Source organism: Leucoraja erinacea, chromosome 32 (genome assembly GCF_028641065.1).
Source record: "Leucoraja erinacea ecotype New England chromosome 32, Leri_hhj_1, whole genome shotgun sequence".
NCBI lineage: Eukaryota > Metazoa > Chordata > Chondrichthyes > Rajiformes > Rajidae > Leucoraja > Leucoraja erinaceus.
Genome location: NC_073408.1, coordinates 20,941,576 through 20,964,448, shown reverse-complemented (window position 1 = coordinate 20,964,448; position 22,873 = coordinate 20,941,576). Strand labels below are relative to the sequence as shown.

The 22,873-nt window shown below is 46.6% G+C and overlaps 1 protein-coding gene across 1 annotated transcript; it reads right to left on the bottom strand.

Moving 5' to 3' along the window:
• Positions 1–433: 433 nt before the first annotated feature.
• LOC129712445 (ATP-sensitive inward rectifier potassium channel 1-like) lies at positions 434–22,640 on the bottom strand. Its single transcript, XM_055660881.1, has 3 exons — positions 21,867–22,640; positions 12,618–12,772; positions 434–3,130 (listed from the first exon to the last, which is right to left on the bottom strand). The coding sequence occupies exon 3, from the start codon at positions 3,105–3,107 to the stop codon at positions 1,998–2,000; it is 1,110 nt and encodes a 369-aa protein (XP_055516856.1). The 5' UTR covers positions 3,108–3,130; positions 12,618–12,772; positions 21,867–22,640; the 3' UTR covers positions 434–1,997.
• Between the last annotated feature and the right edge of the window lie 233 nt (positions 22,641–22,873).

Below are 22,873 nucleotides of genomic sequence, written 5' to 3'. Positions count from 1 at the left end.
ATAGGCTTGGCGATCGCTTCGCCCAACACCTCCGCTCGGTTTGCAATAACCAGATACCAGAGCAGAGAACTGCAGATGCTGGTTAAATCGAAGATAGACACAAAATGCTCCGCTCTATGATCTTTGGCAATAACCAACCTGATCTCCCGGTGGCTCAGCACTTCAACTCACCCTCCCATTCCGAATCCGACCTTTCTGTCCTGGACCTCCTCCATGACCCGAGTGAGGCCCACCATAAATTGGAGGAGCAGCACCTCATATTTTGCTTGGGTAGTTTACACCCCAGCGGTATGAACATTGACTTCTCCAATTTCAGGTGGTCCCTGCTTTCTCCTTCTTCTTTCCCCTCCCCTTCCCAGCTCTCCCACAGCCCACTGTCTCCGCCTCTTCCTTTCTTCTTCCCGCCCCCCCATCCCCTCATCAGTCTGAAGAAGGGTCTCGACCTGAAAGGTCATTCATTCCTTCGCTCCATAGATGCTGCCTCACCCGCTGAGTTTCTCTAGCATTATTGGCTGCCTTCGATTGTTCCAGCATCTGCAGTTCCTTCTTAAACGCTCCACTCCACACCTGCTGTTTTGATTGAATTGATTGAAAGGTTCAGCATGGAAACAAGCCCTTTGGCCCACCTGAGTCCACCCACGCTGCCCACCCTCCACTAGTTCTATGCTATCCCACTTTCCCATCCACTCTCCATGAGGTTGACGAGATTGATCCCTGGGATGGCGGGACTGTCATACGAGGGAAGGTTGAAAAGACTAGGCTTGTATTCACTGGAGTTTAGAAGGATGTGGGGGGATCTTATAGAAACATATAAAATTATAAAAGGACTGGACAAGCTAGATGCAGGAAAAATGTTCCCAATGTTGGGCGAGTCCAGAAGCAGGAACTCCTCCAGTTTTAGAATAAAGTGGAGGCCATTTGAGACTGAGGTGAGAAAAAACGTTTTTCACCCAGAGAGTTGTGAATTTGTGGAATTCCCTGCCACATGGGGCAGTGGAGGCCAAATCACTGGATGGATTTAAGAGAGAGTTAGATAGTGCTCTAGGGACTGGTGGAATCAAGGTATATGGGGAGAATGCAGGCACATGTTATTGATTGGTGGCGATCAGCCATGATCACAATGAATGGCGGTGCTGTCCCAAAGGGTCGAATGGCCTGCACCTATTTTCTATGTTTCTACTAGGGGGGATTCACAGAGGGCCAATTCACCTTCAAACCCAACATCTTTGGGATGTGTGAGGAAATCGGAGCACCCGGAGGAAACCCACTCGTTCACAGGGCGAACATGCAAACTCCACACATGCAGCACCAAAGGTCATGACCCAACCTGGGTCTTCAGCGCTGTGAGGCAGCAGCTCTACCCGCTGCACCACTGCGCTGTCCAAATGGTGCGAGGGAACCAGAGAACATAGGTTCAAGGCGTGAAGGGAAATTAATAGGAACCTGAGGGGCAACTTTTTTACACAAAGGGTGGTGGGTGTATGGAGGAAGTAATTGAGGCAGGTACTATCACAATGTTTAAAAAATATTTGGACAGGTACATGGATTGGACAGGGTTAGAGGGTTATGGGTCAAATGCAAGCAGGTGGGACGAGTGTAGATGGGACATGTTGGTTGGAAGAGGCAAGTTGGGGCAAACGGCGTGTTTCCATGACTATGACCATGTATTATCACGGCTGGCGTATGATACTCCCCTCTCATTATCACACCGGGTGTGAGAGAGGCCTCTATATCACTCCTGGCACAAGAGACCCTTCCATTTATGACACGTGAGCTTGGGCAGTCGATCCTTGCTTCGCAGCTGACCTGCGTCGTTCCCCTCACTCGACCCCATCTTGCTGCAACAACCCCGCCTGGTATCACGGCTGGCCCGTGAGTCGCTGAGATTGTACGCCCTGCGTACAGGGGCAGCGATCATTGTGCACGGGGTATATAAATGACCTGTAAAAGCAGTGAGAGGCACCAGCGCAAGGTTGTTCACGGTTTCAAATACACTTTCACATCTTGGTCTCATTGACCTCATTGACCTGCAACGCCAGGTTGTCATAGGACCTCTTCGCATTGTCCTTCATCTCCTTCTCAGTCTCTAGGCAGTATGCGCAGTGAGGGGTGTCCACCTGCACTGTCTTGCCAAAGTTGGAGAAGTCAACCCTATATTTCCCCTCCTTAGATTTGGAAACAATGGGTGCAAAGCGGTAGCCCCAGAACACTTCCTCTGGGATGTAGGATGTCCGGACCTGGCACGTGGCACTGGTGGCTTCTATTGTGCCGTCTAGGAAGACCACCAGCTCAATATCCTGCTCCTTGATGGTCTCGGCAGACATCTCATAGAAGGGGCTGGTTTTATCAATGATGTGGTAGATGGTGAGGGGGGAGATGAAGAACAGGTTCTCGTTGCCAGCGTCGACTACGAATTCGATGTTGACCTGGTCCATGATGATGGTCTCGCCCTCCAGGGTCACCGTGGTCTTCAACAGTTTGCCGTAGATGTGGCTGCCGATTAGCAGGCTCTTCCTGAGGTTGGCCACTCGGATGAGGAGGCAGAGCTTGCCACCGCGTTTGCTGATCACGGCGCTCTTGCTGAAGGTGATGGTTTTGGCCCGCTTCTTGGGCCGGGAGATCTTGGCCAGGATCGCGCCGCACATGAAGGAGTTGACGATGACGCCCAGGATAGACTGCGCCACCAGCAGGAAGATCGCCTCGCCGCACTGCTCCGTCACGCACCGGAAGCCGTAACCGATGGTGACCTGAGTCTCGAGCGAGAAGAGGAAGGCGCTAGTCAACCCATTGATGTTCTGCACACAAGGTATGTGGCTGTTGGAAGGGGCGAATTCGGGCAGATCCCTGTGCACGTAAGCCACAGCGTACCACAGCAAGCCAAAGAGAAACCAACTGCCTAGAAACGCGGTGATGAAGATGGCCATCTGGTACCGCCACTTGAGATCAAGAACCGTTGTCCAAATATCCGCAAGGAAGCCAACATTTGAATGCTCCCTCACATTCCCAAACTCGATGTTACACCTTCCATCCTTGGAGACCAGACGAGCCCTCCGCCGCTCCCGCCCTGAGCGGTTACAGGGGAATCTCCCGCGGAGGTACTTGAACATGACGTGGTGAGATATCCGCTAATCTGTGAAGACAATGCCAACAAACGTGTTAAACCCATTATTCACACCCCAGTGATCTCAAAGTACATTCCATACACATTGCGGCCATTAAACTGGGGCCGAAACGAGATTTTATCACGTCTCCTGAAATTACAGCCCGCGCCAGTATTTTTATTAAACGCTTGACTTCGGGGGAAAATGGCCTGCTGGAAGTGCCCGTGAATACTTCAAACAATTACTGGTTACATATTGGGACAAATCAGACCAATGCCAGTTAATGGTCAACCAGAAGTTAATGCTAAGGTGACAAATGAGGAAGATAAAAGAAGGGAAAGTTCCTCCAGGACATTTTTCATCCTTCAAGCTGAAGTGTGAAGGTCACACTTCAAGGTAAGGAACCAAGCCACCAAGTTTCGAGATTGTGATCACTCGCCTCCTCTACACCAGTGGGACCGAGAGCCACTTCCCCGAAACGTTGTGTTCTGTCCACTTTGGATCCCCATTTTAACTCCGCTTATCATTTCCTTTCCGATCTTTCCTGGGCCTCCTCCACTGCCAGAGTGAGGCCACACACAAATTGGAAGAACATCACTCATTCCGCTTGGTATGAACGTTGTATTCTACAGTTTCAAGTAAAACCCCCAAACATCTCTCTATTTTGACCACCTCCATCCCACCCCAGTGCGTACACACACCAGCTAATTCCCCCACTACTCTTCTCATCTACCCAGTTACCCACTGCCTTCTTTCACCTTTCTTTCCTCTTTCCTCTGCTCCTCTGCACCATCATCATTCCTTGCCTCTCTTCCATCTCCTGCACCCGTTCTTCTCCCACACCCTCCCCACCCTGGGCCTGCCACCATCCCTCCCTCCTTTTCTAGATCCCACTCCCCATCTTCCTTTCTATCAGGTTCCACCATTTGCATCCTTTTGTCTTCAGCCTTGGTCGCTATCGTCACTTTCTCCCCCCCTCCCTCTCCCTCTCTCCCCCCCCCCCACCACCACTCATCTGCCCATCAACCCTTCTTCACCTGCATCCACCAGTCACTTGCCCGACCTTGCCCTGCCTCGTGCCCTCACCTCTTCAACCAGCTATCTCCCTATTACTCCATCAGTCTGAGGAAGGGTCCCAACCCGAAACATCGTCTGTCCATTTCCCACACAGATCACACGCTGCCTGACCTGCAAACTTCCTCCAGCAGTTTCCTTTTTGCTCGAGATTCCAGTATCTGCATTCTCTTTCTCTCCAGTCCCTCGTTTAGCTTGGAAAGAGAGAAGAGGGCAGCACGGTGGCGCAGCGGTAGAGTTGCTGCCTTTCAGCACTTGCAGTGCCGGAGACCTGTGTTCGATCCTGACTACGGATGCTTATCTGTATGGAGTTTGCATGCTCTCCCCGTGACCTTCACTTTCCTCCCACATCAACGTAAAATTGTCCCTAGTGTGTAGGATCATGTGAGTGTGCGGAGATCACTAGTTGATGCCGACTCGATGGGCCGAAGGGCCTGTTTCCGCGCTGTATCTCTAAACTAAACTAAACTATGGCCTTGCATATAATAATGAGCTAGTATGGTCCTAAATTCTCCGGAAGAAGAGGAATCACTTTTACAATTTAAAAAATATAGCAGACAATTTTCATGCAGCAAACAGCCATAGACATTTGTTTGATAATCAGCATGTAATCGGGGTTACGTCGCGGCCCAGTTTCCACCAATCTTTCCACCACTCCCCACAAGAAGTGACAAGACAGACACCATTGTATGCAGATGCTGAGAAGTGTGTTCAGCTCTGGCTGATGTATGGACTCAATAAGAAGAAGCATGTAATCAGCATATACCACAGGATGGTGCCCGCAATGGCCGCCTCGTCAGCAGTCTGTCTTGTCCCTTCTCTGTTTTTACTATTTTACATCTTGAATGTTTGTTTTAATGTCTCTTGATATGTTTTATGTAGGGGGTGGGGGGGGGGGGAATCAGGGGAAACTTTTTCCAGTCACTTACCTCGATGGGAGAAGTGATTTTTCTCCGTGTGGCATCCCCGTCCCCCACTGGGGCCTACAACGTGGAGTGGTGTGGCCTTTCCAGGAGACTGGCCCAGAGCTTCAAGCTGCAGGCGTGGAGCGGACATACCATCACGGAGCCTGGGATCTTTTGCCGAGGATCGCCAGTGTAGGAGCTCCAACTGCGGGGCCCGTGGACTTTAACAGCATGAAGCCACGGTCTCCGGTAAGAGGCGGCCAATTTGGGAGCTCCATTCTGGAGTTTTCCGATCCGTCCAGACATCGGAGTTTCGATCATCCCGACGAGAGGGCTTGAACAGCGGACCATCAGCAACGGCAAGTGCGGAGGGTTCAGTCCCGACCACGGGTAAACAAAGGAGGAAGGGGACTGAACTTTATTGCCTTCCATCACAATGAGGATTGGGGATTCCACTGTGGTGGATGTTTATGTTAAATTTTATTTTATGTGGCTGTGTGTATTGTTGCTTTTCTCACTTAGTATGGTGTATGGTAACTCAAATTTCACTGTACCTTAATTGTTACATGTGGCAATTAAATTGAATCTTGAATCTTGAATCTAATCTGGTCTTCGTTGGTGCAGGTTGATTGTTCAATACTGAAGATAATTTAAACATAGGGAACTGCAGATGCTGATGAAGGGCCCTGATGTATAACATTGCCTATCCATGCTCTCCAGAGATGCCAATCTACCTATCACCTATCCCCCCCCCCCCCCCCACCCCTCACTTGTATCCATCTATTATTTGCCAAACTTTGTCCTGCCCCGTCCTCTCTTCCTACTTCCCTCTCCGACCACACAACTGGTCTTTAGAAGGTTTTTTTTTTACTAACTTTGTGTTTGTTACTACCAATAACTTCCTAGTTCTTCTTCAAGATGGATCATTTACATCCACCAGAGAGGGCAAAAGGAGACTCCAGTTAATGCTGAATCTAAAAGGTAGCCAAACAGAGGTCAATAATTCACAGGAGTCTTTTAAGGAGACAAGTATGGCATGACGAATACTGGTTTGGAATTGGAGTTGACATTGGGGACTGGAGAAGATTGCAGGAAAGCAGCATAGATCAAGTTGGGCAGCACACTGGTGCAGCGGTAGAGTTACAGCCTTTCAATACCAGAGACCCGGGTTCGATCCTGACTACAGGTGTTATCAGTGCTGAGTTTGTACTTTGTCCCTGTGGTCGTGTGGGTTTCCTCCAGGTGCTTTTTTTCCTCCCACATCCCAAAGACGCGCGGGTTTGTAGGATAGAGCTAGCGTACGGGGTGATCACTGGTTGGCACGGGCTCGGTGGGCCGAAGGGCCTGAAGGGCCTGTTTCCATGCTGTCTCTAAATTCAATGTTTAAAAGTGAAGTCTAAGTCTAAAGGTGTTCCATCCATTGCTCCCGTCCTTGGCCCCACAGCAGAAGAGTCCATGACGCGGGGCTGGAAACTGGAAGTATCCTGATCCCTCTGCACTCCTAGGACACTACTATTCACTGTGAAGTTCCTGCCCTGCTTAGACTTCCCAAAAATACAACACCTCGCACTTACCTGTATTAAACTCCATAAGCCATTCTTCAGCCCACTTGCTCAGCTGATCAAGATCCCGCTGTATTGTTTGATAACTATCTTCGCTCTCTAGGAAACAACCCACTTTAGTGTAATCTGCAAATCAGATTAGCTCATGGTTTTTACAAGAATGAAGATGGGGAGTGTGTTTCATGTCTGTTGAGGCATTGGTGGAGACAGCAGAGAGTGTAAGATGTTTCCCAGATGTTGCAAGGTTCTTGGCTACAGATGTTGGATAAAAAATCCACTTCAGTCTGAAGAGTGAGTTTGGGATGGTATTGATATGAGACCCACAGACAGCAGACACTTCCTGACTGTTTGAGTTGTAAAACTGACTCTGGGTTGAAACTGGGTCAGGTAGACTGGTATTGTTGGCCTCAGAAGTACACCATTTTTCTATGCTGTGCTATTTTCATTTATTACTCATTGTACCTGAACTAAATCCCCCTCTGGAATATTGCAAAATTAAATATAATAATTTTATGCGGGATTTAGATGCTTCTTGACACTTTCTCCTCTCGTTGGAGATCCTGAGTTTGTACATCATCAAATCTGGTATGTTTTTATTCTGCTGCCATTATTTAGATTATCATTTGAGACCCTGACTATCTATTTAATAAGAGACCCCAAGGCACTATTCAAGGCATAATTCACCAGTCGGAAGAAGGGTCCCAAGCCAACATGGGTGAGAATGTGGGATAACATAGAACTAGGGTGAATGGGTAGAGCCATGGAGAGATTCAGCGGGGGAAACAAGCCCTTCGGCCCAACTTGCCCACACTGGCCAACAATCGCTAGAATTTAGAAGATTGAGGGGGGATCTTATAGAAACTTACAAAATTCTTAAGGGGTTGGACAGGCTACATGCAGGAAGATTGTTCCCGATGTTGGGGAAGTCCAGAACTAGGGGTCACAGTTTAAGGATAAGGGGGAAATCGTTTAGGACCGAGATGAGAAAAAATATTTTTCACACAGAGATTGGTGAATCAGAGAGTAGTTGAGGCCAGTTCATTGGCTATATTTAAGAGGGAGTTAGATGTGGCCCTTGTGGCTAAAGGGATCAGGGGGTATGGAGAGAAGGCAGGTACAGGATACTGAGTTGGATGATCAGCCATGATCATATTGAATGGCGGTGCAGGCTCGAAGGGCCGAATGGCCTACTCCTGCACCTATTTTCTATGCTTCTACGTTTCTATGTCCCAGCTACAATCAGTGGGCCGAAGGACCTGTTTCCATTTTGCATCTCAAAACTAAACTAAACTAAACTAAACTAAACTAAACTAAACTAAACTAAAGTAACCATGCCCGCCAGTGATGCTGCTTGACATATTCCCGCTGTGTTTTAGTCAAGATTCCAACATCAGCTGTTCCTTGTGTCTACAACATTCCATTCTCTCGATTTACACAACATTGTGGCCACACAGAGGTGAAGGTTGGGTGCTGGCCTTCATGTATTTTGCAGACACTCTTGTGTTGTTTACAATTCTTTATGGTAACTGTAATTACAGTTTAGGGGTGTCACAGTGGTAGAGTGAGAACATGCAAACTCCAAAGTTGGGCAATAGGGACATGTAGGTAGAGGACTTGGGCTTCGAGGATATTCTGTAAAAGACATTATATCCACCATAAAACGGTAAAACAAATAATAGGCTGAAGGGCGAAGGGCACTGTATCTCCAAATTAAACTAAACTAACTGAGTAACATTGCAAAGGAGAATTACGCCAATTGCTCGCTTATTTACTTATGGTTTTTTTTCCCAGAGCTCTGAGATGAATCTCATAGAGCCATAGAATCAAAGTCAGAGAGGAGAAAAACAAGTTGTTTGGCCCAACTTACCCACGCCGGCCAACATGCCCCATCTATGCTAGCCCCACCTGCTCACGTTTGGCCCATATGCCTCTAAATCCAGAACAAGGGGTCACAGTTTAAGGATAAGGGGGAATTCTTTTAGGACCGAGATGAGAAAAACATTTTTCACACACAGAGAGTGGTGAATCTCTGGAATTCTCTGCCACAGAAGGTAGTTGAGGCCAGTTCATTGGCTATATTTAAGAGGGAGTTAGATGTGGCCCTTGTGGCTAAAGGGATTAGGGGGTATGGAGAGAAGCCAGGTACAGGATATTGAGTTGGATGATCAGCCATGATCATATTGAATGGCGGTGCAGGCTCGAAGGGCCGAATGGCCTACCCCTGCACCTATTTTCTATGTTTCTATGTAAACCTTAGAAAGACACAAAACGCTGGAGCACCTCAACAGGTCAGGCAGCATCCCTGGAGAACATGGATAGGTAAAGTTTTGGGTCGGGACCCTTATTCAGACTGAAGAAACCTTTCAACCTTCGATCCTCTATATACCTTTCCCATCTCTGTGAATGCAGCTTGAGAAATGCGTTCCTCTCTGAGATTCATCGTGTTATGTTGAATAAAAGTCAACTTTTATTTGTAATAAATCTTGACTCATCATAGATGCCAACAGGACAGCGTGAGCCCTTCCCTCCTCCAGAGCTGGGAAATCTGCTTCCAGTGTGACCGAGATAGACCTTTACACACATGGCACCCTGCCAAGTGGACGGGGGCATCAGCTCTCTGGGGAAAGGCATCCTCATCCCTTAGTTTTACTCATTTAGGTTGACATTTTAGTTGACATTTCGTGCACGATTGTGCTCTAAGGCTGAAAAATCATAAAGAAAAAGAAGAATATTTTTCATGTTTTTATGAGTATTTTTGTTTTCTGTGGCCACGAGCATTACCGACTGCTTGTCCCAGATGAGTCAGTGGTGCTCACCATCACAGTGACAGGGATGGAGGCTGGGGTTGACCGGCTGTCAAAGCCATCGTGTGAGAGCAGCCACTTGTGCAGTGCTCGGCTGGGCTGTTGTGGAGCGGGTTCGACATAGGACACAGGACACTGTACCGGGCCACACTGGAACACCCAGCAAGAATCTGGGACTGGCGGGCAGCCAGCTTGGGCCAAAGCAAAATCCCCCCCTGACATATTCATGAGATGAGTGTGTGAACTAATTGCAGAAACATGTATAATGAAACACACACACACACGGCCCTAGTGCATTCATACTGGCACACACAAACAAAACACACACGCACTCGTACACACACACACACACAAACAGTCCAGGAATTTATAATGGCACACACGGTTTTGGTATTAATGCACACATACACTTACACAGGCAAACACACACACATACACACACACACACACACACACACACACACACACACACACACACACACACACACACACACACACACACACACACACTGGTATTCATGCACACATACACTTGCACAGGCAACACACACACATGCACTCACGCACGCACACAAACACTCACACACACATGCATACACACACACAAGTATTCACACAAGCACACATGCACACAAACAAATACTCACACACACAAGCACACACACACACACACACACACACACAGTCCTGGTATTCATGCACACATACACTTGCACATGCAAGCACACACACATGCACTCACTCATGAATACACACAAACACTCACTCATATGCATACGCACACAAGCATAAACGCGCGCGCACACACACACATGCACACACACACTGTGAATGGCTCAACTGTAATCATGTATTGTCTTTCCGCTGACTGGTTAGCACGCAACAATAGGTTTTTATTGTCCCTCGGTACACGTGACAATAAACTAAACTAAACTGAACTGATCTCTTCCCAAAGACAGGATGTACCTGCATAGCGGGGGGGTGGCAAAGATTGACCAGATGTTGGCGCGGTGAGTGGACTTCTCCAGCAGTCACCAGAGGTTGGAAGGACGAGAGGAGGTCGCACCGAAACTTGCAAAATTCTTACATTGTTCAACCGGTTGAATGCAGGGAGGGCGTTTTCTCCACTTGGAAGAGCCAAAGGGTATCATCAATGAATAAGGGGTCGGCAGAGATTATGAGAAATGGCTTCACGGGAGTCTCATACAGCATGGAAACAATCTCTTTGACCCAACTTACCTAAGTTGACCAAGATGCCTGCATTTGGCTCCTGTCCCTCTAAACCCTTCCTATCCATGTACCTGTCCAATTGTCTTTTAAATTCCTGCCTTAACCATCTCCTCTGGCAACTTGTTCCATATACCCACCACCCTCTGTGTGAAAACGTTGTCACTCAGATTTCTATTGAATCTTTCCCCTCTCATCTTAAACCAGGGCCCTCTGGTTCTTGATTCTCCTACACAAAAGAGTGTATTTACCCTATCTATTTTTCTCATAATCTTCTGTACTCTGTAAGATCATCCCTCATCCTCCTGAGCTCCAAGGAAAAAAGTCCTAGCCTGCTCAACCACTCCCTTTGCTCAAGCCCTCGAGTTCTGGAGACATCCTCATAAACCTTCTCTGCACCCTTTCAGATTCAGATTCAATTTTAATTGTCATTGTCAGTGTACAGTACAGAGACAACGAAATGCATTCTTTCCAGACAATTTCCAGCTTACCAATGTCGTTCCTACAACATGGTGACCACAACTGAACACAAAACTCCAAATGTGGCCTCACCAATGTCTTGTGCAACTGTGACATGACCTCCTATGTTCAATACTCTGTCTAATGAAGGCCAATGCAATTCTTGACCACCCAATCCACCTGTGATGCCACTTTCAAGGAACTATGTTCCCGCACTCCCATATCCCTCTGCTCTATGACGTTCCCCAGAGCCCTGCCATTCACTGTGTAGGTCCTGCCCTGGATAGACTTTCCAAAATGCAACACCTCCAACTTATCTGTGTTAAACTCCATTAACCATTCTTCAGCACCCCTCCCCCCCCCCACCTTCCCAACCGATCGAGATTCTGCTGCAACTTCTAACAACCCTCTTCCCCTTCACTATCTGCAACACCGCCCACTGTCATCTATAGCAATGATTTGGATGAAAATGTATAAGACAGATTAATAAGTTTGCAGATGACACGAAAGTGAAAACAGCAATGGTGCATCTACCCTCTCTATTCCCCTCATGATCTTATACACCACTGTAAGATCGCCCCTCATCCTCCTGCCCTAAAGGAATAAAGTCCTAACCTGGTCAACCCCTCATGTCCTGGCAACATCCTTGTGAATGGTCTCTCCTGCTTCAGGGTGACCAAATTTGAACACAATACTCCAAATATGGCCTTACCGACGTCTTGTACAACCATAACATAGCATCCCAAGTTCCACGCTCAATACTGTGACTGATCAAGTGTTACGAAAGACTTCTTGACTGCCCAATCTACCTGTGATACCACTTTCAAGGAACTGTGCACCTGCACTACTAGATCCCTCTGCCATTCACTTTGAATGTTCACCTGTGTTAAATGATGATTCATATGTCTCAGCTAGGGCATCTGCAATTTCTTCTCCAGCTTCCCACAGTGTCCTTGGATATATTTGATCAGGCTCGGGAGATTTGTCTACAATCATATGCCTTACAATGTTCAACATCCTCTTGACTGTAAGCTCGACCTTTTCCATCAACTATCCCAAGTTCCCCAGTCTTTGTGTCTTTCCCCATGGTAAAAACAGTGGAGAAATATTCATTGAAGACCTTGCCCATCTAGAAGATCAGCTGAAACTGCGTACCTCCATGTTGCAACCAAATATTCAAATACTTTCCCACGAAAAGCAGTCACAACAAAGTCACTTAAATGTTAGTTAACTTTAGAATTAACCGATTTTTTTCATTTTCTTGAAGTTAGTACATAGTATTTAGATTTTTTACAAAATAATGTACATTTTGAAGTATATCTAATTGAAGTTTCTTGGATGCGGCCTTGTTAGATTACAGCTAATTTAATGTGGCATTCCAACATGAAAAGGATTCCCACCCCTGATTTAGTGCAAGGTAAAGTCAGCAAAGTCCAATCAAGGATAGTCCGAGGGTCACCAAAGAGGTAGAAGATTCATTCCTACCTACTGCGGAGGTCCTGTCGTTGGCCTGGTCCTTTCCCGGGGCTGTGCCAGTGTGCAAGGCACGTAGCTGGGTGGAAACTATGGGCTTACTCAGCTGCGGACGTTCTAATCCAGGGCACATGCCACAGTTTAAGTGGCGAGAACACAAGAGAGCCCTGTCAGAAAGGAAAATGTGTCAGCTCCAACCCATTGCACGGATTTCTTGAACAACCTACATTGTTTATTGCCTTGGTTAGGATTAAACAAAGTGATTAAAAACGGATTAAGATAACACAAATACATTGGGAGCAGCACACTTGAAATGGCCCCCGAACCTGCCCTTCTGCTCTGAGGTAGGACCACCCTTGTTCCCCATCCTCCTGCTGTGTGTTGACACCACTTGCCTGGACACTGGTCATGCTCCTGACCCACTGCTTCACACTCAAGGACTGTGTCCCCTTTACCAGCTAACCTTTAAGATAAACACCAACAAATCCTGCACACACTCCAGAGGACTTTTCGCGGTGGGATGCCAATATCTCAGAACCAAATCTCTGCGTGTTTTATTCTGCTAGCAAATCAACATGTGGGTAATCTCTTCAAATGGCAGTATTTCCAACATTGCTGATGGAGGTGAGTTATTCCAAATCCAAAGTTCTGGCAGAGGTTGTCAGGGAGATTGCTGATGGGACAGCCAATGGACGTGGCTTTCATTAGATGTGTACGGAAGAACTGCAGATGCTGGTTTAAATCGAAGATAGGCACAAAATGCTGGAGTAACTCAGCAGGACAGGCAGCATCGTTTCGGGTTGAGACCCTTCTTCAGACTGAAGAAGGGTCTCGACCTGAAATGTCACCCATTCCTTTCCAGTGATGCTGCCGGTCCGACTGAGTTACTCCAGCATTTTGCGTCTATCATTGGCTTTCATTGGAAATATTTCTTAAGCCAAAATACCCAGCAAAGCTCCCATAGTGAGATGGAATAGGCAGATGCATCGAGGCAGAGATTGGAACGCTATAACAGGCCCATAACTATGCCTGGATCTTATGATCCCAAAGGAATGGTCTAACCAATACTTTATACTGCAGGTTCTCCCTGTGACCACACCACATGGTGCTCCGGTTTCCTCCCACATCCCAACGATGTGCAGGTTTGTAGGTTAATTGTCATCTGTGAATTGCCTCTAATGTGCGGGGAGTGGATGAGAAAGTGGGATAACATAGAATTAGTGTGAATCAGTGAATCAGTGATTGGTTGAGGAAGGGAGGCGGTACAGAGCCTCAGCTTCTATAGGACACAATCACACTGCGACACACTCGGAGTCCCGACGATAGATTTCTATCTCCGGTCCCTCCGTCCCCATTGTTTAAATTATTCTGGTCAGCATGGACTCAATGGGCCAAAGGGCCTGTTCCCATGCTATATCTTTCCATCAATCAATTCATTTTTTTAAATTTATGAACAGTTTTCACAAGGTAAATAATGAAGGAAAATTGTTATTTTCACTGAAGATAGACATAAAGCTGGAGTAACACAGCGGGTACGACAGCATCTTTGGAGAAAAGTAATAAGTGACCTTTCGGGTTGCAACTCTTCTTCAGACTGTGAGTCAGGGGAGAGGGAAATGAGAGACTATAGACAATATAGAGAGATATCGAACAACTGAATGAAAGATATGCAAACAAGCAATGATGATAAAGGAAACAGGCCATTGGTAGCTGTGGGCTACTATCAGTCTGAAGAAGGGTCTTGTCCTGAAACGTCACCCATTCCTTCTCTCCAGAGATGCTGCCTGTCCCGCTGGGTGTCCGTCAACTATTTTCACTGGTTAGTTATGAAAATTATGTAGGTCCATGTTCACGGAGCTGCAGTATGTCTGTCCAAAGGAAAATTACTTGTTTGAGCCGTTAAATAAGATAAGGAGTGGGTCTCAAGGTAAAAGCAAAGACATATACATGTAGACAAAATTGTTGGAGAAACTCAGCGGGTGAGGCAGCATCTATGGAGCGAAGGAAATAGGCAACGTTTCGTCCCGAAACGTTGCCTATTTCCTTCGCTCCATAGATGGTGCCTCACCCGCTGAGTTTCTCCAGCATTTTTGTCTACCTTCGATTTTCCAGCACCTGCAGTTCCTTCTTAAACATTTATATACATGTAATGGATATCCTGCAAACTGCTCAGCTGCATTAAGCAATAACGGGATTAGAGGAAGTAGGGAAGGACAAAAAGAGCACAGAAGTAAAATAAGACTTGCAATGGAGTGCTAGACTGGAGAAAAATAGTATGTAAATAAATTAATTAGATGGAGATGAAGAGGGATTTCTTTAGCCGGAGGGAGGTGTTTCTGTTAATTCATCGCCACAGATGGCTGTGGAGGCCAAGATATCGGGTATTTTTAAAGCCAATGTCATTTAATATACATTTAAAGACATTGGCTTTAAGGACTTTAAATGTATTTAAATTTAAAGATTTATTTAAATCTATTTAAATACATTTAAATCTATGAATGAATGAACAAATTAATAAGTTTATTGGCCAAGTATTCACATACAATGAATTTGCCGCGGTGCTCCGCCCGTAAGTGATAACATGACATACAGTGACAGTTATGAATGACACATAAAATATTAAACATTAACAATAAAACATTATTGATTAAACATGTGAAATAAATAAAACACCAGAGCATAAGGAGGCTACAGATTTTTGGTTATTGAGTAGAGCTACTACTCGTTGAAAAAAAGCTGTTTTTATTTCTGGCTGTGGCAGCTTTGACAGTCCGGAGTCGCCTTAAAAAGGGAAGTGATTCAAAGAGTTTGTGGCCAGGGTGAGAGGGGTCAGAGATGATTTTACCTGCTCACTTCCTGGCCCTTGCAGTGGACAGTTCGTCAATGGAGGGAAGGTTGCAACCAAGAACCTTCTCAGCTGATCAGCCTCCAGGTGTCGTGCTTGGTGGCTGAGCTAAACCAGACCATGATGGAGAAGGTGAGGACGGACTCTACGATGGCCGTATAAAATTGGACTATCATTGCCTGTGGCAGATTGTGCTTTTGTCAGCTGCCACAGGAAGTACATCCTCAGTTGGGCCTTTTTCACTGTGGAGTCGATGGTAGTCCCCCATTTAAGGTCCTTGGAGATGATGGTTCCCAGGAACTTAAAAGCCTCCAAAAATCTATGTATTTAAATGTATTGAATATACAGATTGACAGTAGGGGCATCAAAGGTTACGTGGAGAAGGCAGGAGAATGGGGTTGAGAGAGAAAAATAGATCAGCCATGGTGGATTGGTAGAGTAAAATTGAAGGGCTGTATGGGCTAATTCTGCTCTGATGTCATATTGGTCTAATTATGTAAAATGGAGCTTGGGGAGTGTGGAGTTTGTTGTGCCCTATGTTCCAACACTACTATGCGCACCCAACACTGGCTAATCTGTGCAGGTTGAATGCATGCGCCCTTTGCAAGCGCCCTTTATGGGCGACTATTTGTATACCTTGGGTATGCAAGCAGAGAATTTCACCGTGACTTGTCACATGTGTCAATAAAATATTCCATTCAATTCATATGCAGGGAATGGTGGAGAGGCCCCTCAAACAAGGGAAGGGATATCACCACAGGGGGCCACATGAGTGGCAAAGGTAAGGGGTAAAATTGTCAAATCACTACATAACGACACATTGAATGTATGTATTGCCTCCGATAATGCCGGAATAAATTTTTGCGCAGTATCTGTTTTGCTTTTTTCGTACACTGATTTTTGATTTAAAAAAAATATATATCTTTACTCCAAATCTTTAATAGCCTGTATGCCAGCTGTAAGGAGGGCAAAGCTGCTGGGCACCGAGCAGATAGCTGGGAGCATACCTTGGCATCTGTGTTAAAACCAGCTGATGAATTGTTTTAACATCACTTGGCTGTGAACACTGGATACACAGGCATTGCTCACTTGTGTAGTCCCTGGAAGTCCATTGATACTACTCCCTCCCTCACCCCAATTAAAGTCAAGTGTTAGGAGCAGAATTAGGCCATTCGGCCCATCAAGTTTATTCCACCATTCAATCATGGGTGATCTTTCTCTTGCTCCTAACCTCAATCTCCTGCTTTCTCCCCATAACCCCTGACACCCTATCTCTGCCTTAAGAATATCAATTCACAGCTTCCACAGCCTTCTGTGGCAAAGAATTCCACAGATTCACCACCCTCTGACTAAAGAAATTCCTCCTCATCACCTTCCCAAAGGAATGTTCTTTAATTCTGAGGCCATGACCTCTGGTCCTAGATTCCGCCGCTGGTGGAAACATAGAAACATAGAAAATAGGTGCAGGAGTAGGCCATTCGGCCCTTCGAGCCTGCACCGCCATTCAATATGATCATGGCTGATCATCCAACTCAGTATCCCGTACCTGCCTTCTCTACATCCTCTCCACATCCACTCAATCCAAGCTTTCCACTCTACGGTAAGTTTCAATGAGGTGCCCTCTCATCCTTCTAAACTCCAGTGAATACAGGCCCAGCGCTATCAAATGTTCATAATATGTTAACCCACTCGTTCCTGGGATCATTCTTGTAAACCTCCTCTGGACCGTCTCCAGAGCCAGCACATCCTTCCTCAGATATGAGGCCCAAATGTGCTCACAATACACCAAATGCGGCCTGACCAGTGCTTTATAGAGCCTCAGCATTACATCCATGTTTTTGTATTCTAGTCCTCTTGAAATAAATCTGACACTTTTATTGATACAGTTTGTGCTTTCCTCAGTTAATGGCACCTCTCTCCTCTGCCGCACTCCTCCCACGCTGTATACAGGCCACCCTCCCTCGTCCCTCTCAGCACCGATCCAGAGTATTGACCAGGAGCCTTGATCATCAATTTGCCTCCACAAATGCTTCTCGATCCTCTGAGTTCCTCCAGCAGTTTATTTTTTGCGCCAATGCTCTCCGCTGCATCTGGTCATTCAGTGTACCTGCATGTGATGCATGGTACATCAAGCTGCAGTGACAAGGGCAGCAATGCTTACAAATCATAGAAACATAGAAACATAGAAATTAGGTGCAGGAGTAGGCCATTCGGCCCTTCGAGCCTGCACCGCCATTCAATATGATCATGGCTGATCATCCAACTCAGTATCCCGTACCTGCCTTCTCTCCATACCCCCCCTGATCCCCTTAGCCACAAGGGCCACATCTAATCCTCTTAAAAATAGCCTGAACTGGCCTCAACTACCCTCTGTGGCAGAGAGTTCCAGAGATTCACCACTCTCTGCGTGAAAAAAGTTCTTCTCATCTCGGTTTTAAAGGATTTCCCCTTTATCCTTAAGCTGTGACCCCTTGTCCTGGACTTCCCTAACATCGGGAACAATCTTCCTGCATCTAGCCTGTCCAACCCCTTAAGAATTTTGTAAGTCCCTGGACTAATGCAGACACCAAGTGTATCTGCGTCGTGTTGACCAAGAAACTGTCGTACTTGGCAAAGGTCATGACTCGTTGTTTATTAATGGTCAATGGTTCAACAGTCGACACAAAAAGGAGTCACTCAGCAGATCAGACAGCATCTCTGGAGAAAAGTAATAGGTGACGTTTTGGGTTGAGGCCTTTTCTCCAGAGATGCTGTCTGATCTGCTGAGTTACTCCAGCACTTTGTGCCTATCTTTAGTATAAACCAGCATCTGCAATTCCTTCAATGGATTTTTATTATCACATGTATCAAGGTACAGTGAAACTCTTCAGTAAATTATTACGGTACATAAGCAGAAGCCCAGATTAAGTACAAAGTTTATAGAAATAGCAAACTGAGACCATATACAAGTGTTTTGCCGCCTTTTTCAAAGTCTAAGCTGCCGCTGGCCAGAAAGGCCATTAATTGCAGGGCTGCCAACTCTCACGCTTTGAGCGTGAGAATCACGCCCTCAAGCAAACTCTCACACCCTCACGCTGATCAGAAATTTCTCACGTTCTGTGGTGAGAAATTCTGTGATCAACAAAATTTTCAAAACTCAGATAAACTGCATGGTCCGCGGGTGTTGGAGAGCCGGGGCTGAGGGAGGGATGGAAGCAGAACCAGCGACGGGAACAGATGCGGGGAGCCGGGACTGGCGAGCGTTTGCCGAGCAGTCGAGTGTTTGCGGGGCTAGCGAGTCGCTCGCTGCAGCTCTGGCCATGGAGCCCTCCGGACAGTGCAAGTCCCGGGCCATCGGGGGCGTCGGAGGCGTTGCTGCCGCTGCCGCGAGAGTCTCTGTGCGAAGGGACAGACTCTCAAAGGGAGGTGGAGAGAGAGAGAGGGGAAGGAGACAGAGAGACAGTGGGGAGAGAGAGAGCGGGTTGAGAGCAGAGACAGAGGGGGCATGAATGGAGAGAGATAAGAGGGAGAAGGGGAGAGAGAGGTAGGGGAGAGAGGGGAGGGGGGAGAGGTAGGGGAGAGAGAGGTAGGGAGAGAGAGAGGGGGGGAGTGAGGGGGGGGGAGAGAGAGAGGGGGTGAGAGGGAAGAAAGAGGGGAAGAGAGAGTGGGGGTGAAGAGGGAGGAGTGAGTAGGAGAGAATGGGAGAAAGAGGGGGAAGAGAGAGAGGGGGAAGAGAGGGAGAGAAGAGGTAGAGGGGAGGCGAAGAGAGAGAGGGAGGGAAAGATAACGAGGAGAGAGAGACAGAGGAGAAAGAGAGGGGAGAGAGAGAAAGAGAGAGAATGGGAAAGAGAGGGGAGAGGGGGAGAGAGAGAGAGGGAGAGGGTGGGGGGGGAGAGAGAGGAGGAGAGTGAGGTGGGAGGGAGAGAGAGAGAGAGAGTGGGAAGAAGGAGAGAGGGGGGAGAGAGAGAGTGAGATGAGGAGAGAGAAGAGAGAGGGAAGGGGAGAGAGTGAGAGGGGGAGAGAGGGAGAGCGAGGGGGAGAGGAGAGACAGGGAGGGAGAGAGGAGAGAGAGAGGGGAAAGAGAGGGGGAGGGGAGAGATAGGGGAGAGGGGGGTTGAGAGGAGAGAGAGCGGAAGAGAGGGGGGAGAGAGAGAGAGTCTCTGTGCCGAATTCGCCCAGGTGACCGGCATGGATCAGGCTGCGGCTCGGTGCATCCTGGAGGACAACCAGTGGCTGCTGGAAGTAAGTACCAAGCACTGGGTAGAAATGGTGGAAGATAGTGGACTTCAAATGGGGGTGGTTGGTGAAAGCATCCTGCTTTCCTGCTAGATTTTTACTTACTGTAACTGCAGTAACAACACAAAAATGTTCCCGATGTTGGGGGCGTTCAGAACCATGGGTCACAGTTTAAAAATAAAGGGGGGGCCAGTTAGGACTGAGATGAGAACAAACTTTCTTCACGCAGAGAGTTGTGAATCTGTGGAATTCTCTGCCACAGAAGGCAGTGCAGGCCAATTCACTGGATGTTTTCAAGATAGAGTTACATTTAGTTCTTGGGGCTAACGACATCAAGGGATATGGGGAAAAAACAGGAAAGGTACTGATTTTAGATGAATAGCCATGATCATATTGAATGGCAGTGCTGGCTCGAAGGGCTGATGGCCTATTCCTGCACCTATTTTCTATGTTTCTATGCTTGAGTATATGGCAATAAAACTCGATCACTTGATTTTGAATCATTCATGCATGGTGGAGGTATAATGTAGTCATAGAGTGATACAGTGTGAAAACAGGCCCTTCGGCGCAACTTGCCCACACCCGCCAACATGTCCCAGCTACGCTACCTGCTTTTGGTCCATACCTCCAAACCTGTCCTATCCATGTATCAGTCTAACTTTTTCTTAAATGTTGGGATGGTCCCTGCCTCAACTACTTCCTCTGGCAGCTTGTTCCATACACCCATCACCCTTTGTGTGGATAAAGTTACCCCTTAAAAAGTTACCTCTTAAAAATACTTCATACAAAAAACATTGAAATCATACTTCTACAGTGCACTAAATCATGATTTTAATACATCAAATTTCAAAACGTTCCTACCCTGGGAGGGGGGACACCCTTCTTCCACACCCTCTCCCCACTCGGTTGCTCCACTCACTCACCGGGTACCCCCAAGGCCAGTGATCAGTGATCGCACAGCCTCCCCCCTTTCAAAAACGCTCCAATCCAAGTTAAAGCAAATATATTGCATTCGAGTGTAAGTTAAAAGACTCGCTACAGCATGCACCATATTGCACAATTTCAAGCTGAAAAATGCAAACGTTCCGTACCAATGGGAGGGGGACACTCCAGCATTTTGAGTCTATCTTCCATTTTTCACTTTATTTGCTTGAATCCATTCCTTCCCAAATAAAATTCAATGAAACATTTGAACTTATTTTAACTCTTAGCAGGTTGTATATCAATGATCTGGATGAAGGTGTGGTAAATTGGATTAGTAAGTATGCAGATGATACCAAGATAGTTGAGGATAATGAAGAGGATTTCCAAAGTCTACAGAGTGATTTAGGCCATTTGGAAGAATGGGCTGAAAGATGGCAGATGGAGTTTAATGCTGATAAATGTGAGGTGCTACATCTTGGCAGGACAAATCAAAATAGGACGTACATGGTAAATGGTAGGGAATTGAAGAATGCAGTTGAACAGAGGGACCTGGGAATAACCGTGCATAGTTCCTTGAAGGTGGAATCTCATATAGACAAGGGTGGTAAAGAAAGCTTTTGGTGTGCTAGCCTTTTATAAATCAGAGCATTGAGTATAGAAGCTGGGATGTAATGTTAAAATTGTACAAGGCATTGGTGAGACCAAATCTGGAGTATGGTGTACAATTTTGGTTGCGCCCAATTATAGGAAGGATGTCAACAAAATAGAGAGAGTACAGAGGAGATTTACTAGAATGTTGCCTGGGTTTCAACAACTAAGTTACAGAGATAGGTTGAATAAGTTAGGTCTTTCTTCTCTGGAGCGCAGAAGGTTAAGGGGGGACTTGATAGAGGTTTTTAAAATGATGAGAGGGATAGACAGAGTTGATGTGGACAAGCTTTTCCCTTTGAGAAGAGGGAAGATTCAAACAAGAGGACATGACTTCAGAATTAAAGGACAGAAGTTTAGGGGTAACATGAGGGGGAACTTCTTTACTCAGAGAGTGGTAGCGGTGTGGAATGAGCTTCCAGTGGAAGTGGTGGAGGCAGGTTCGTTGGTATCATTTAAAAATAAATTGGATAGGCATATGGATGAGAAGGGAATGGAGGGTTATGGTATGAGTGCAGGCAGGTGGGGCTAAGGGAAAATAATTGTTCGGCATGGACTTGTAGGGCCGAGATGGCCTGTTTCCGTGCTGTAATTGTTATATGGTTATATGGTTGTGAAATATGTCCTACCTTGGAAATGGAAGCGATGTGGTCCTTGTGCCAGGAATAAACACACACCTTCACCTCCAACTCTCCGCTCAAATGCCTCAGTCCTGGCTTGCTAGAAACACCCAGAATTAGTCACAAGTCTTCAACCCCTTACATATAACTGGGTTTCGTCTCAATTGGATGCTTCCGAATTTGTATGCAACTTGGCTTTTGAGGGTAATGCCATTGAATGAAAAGCAAGAATTTGTACATTAACATCTTATTAATCTTTTTTAACGAGCAAGTGTCTCCTTATCAAGCCATTGTGGCACATTTAATACAGTGCCTGTTAATAAAATGTAGTTTACCCATAGATTTGCTCCTGACTCATGCCAGGAATGGCTGTTAGTCCCCCCCAGGGGTGAAGCATAACAGGACTTAATTTAATTCAATTGCCCTATTTGCAATGAGAACGTGTGGAGCTGAGAGCCTGAAACAGCCTGAGCCGCATATCAGTCGCACAATGATGGCATTTGCATTTTGAAGGGTGTGAATGTATTTGTATTAACTTGGGCCTTTAACTTGGCCCAAGGACGTTCCAGTGCATTAAACAACTTCCAAAAGGTAACGTGATGCATCAAAGGTCCAGTTAAGGTCGCTGCTGTTTGTGTGAGCAGGTGAGGGGGGAGCACACACACATGGTGTGTAGAGCTGCTGCCTCACAGCGCCAGAGACCCCGGCTCAATCCTGACTTCGGGTGCTGTCTATGTGGAGTTTGCACGTTCTCCCTGTGACCCTGTGGGTTTCCTCCGGGTGCTTCAGTTTCCTCCCACATTCCAAAGGTGAGGGAGTTTGTAAGCTAATTGCCCCTCTGTAAATTACCCCTCGAGTGTAGACAGTGGATGAGAAAATTGGATGACATGGAACCAATGTGAATGGGTGGTCACCATGCACTCAGTGGACCAAAAGGCCTGTTTCCATGCTGCATCTCCAAACTAAACTAAACTAAACTAAACTGAGTGGTTTGAATAGCTGCAAAAGAACGTTCT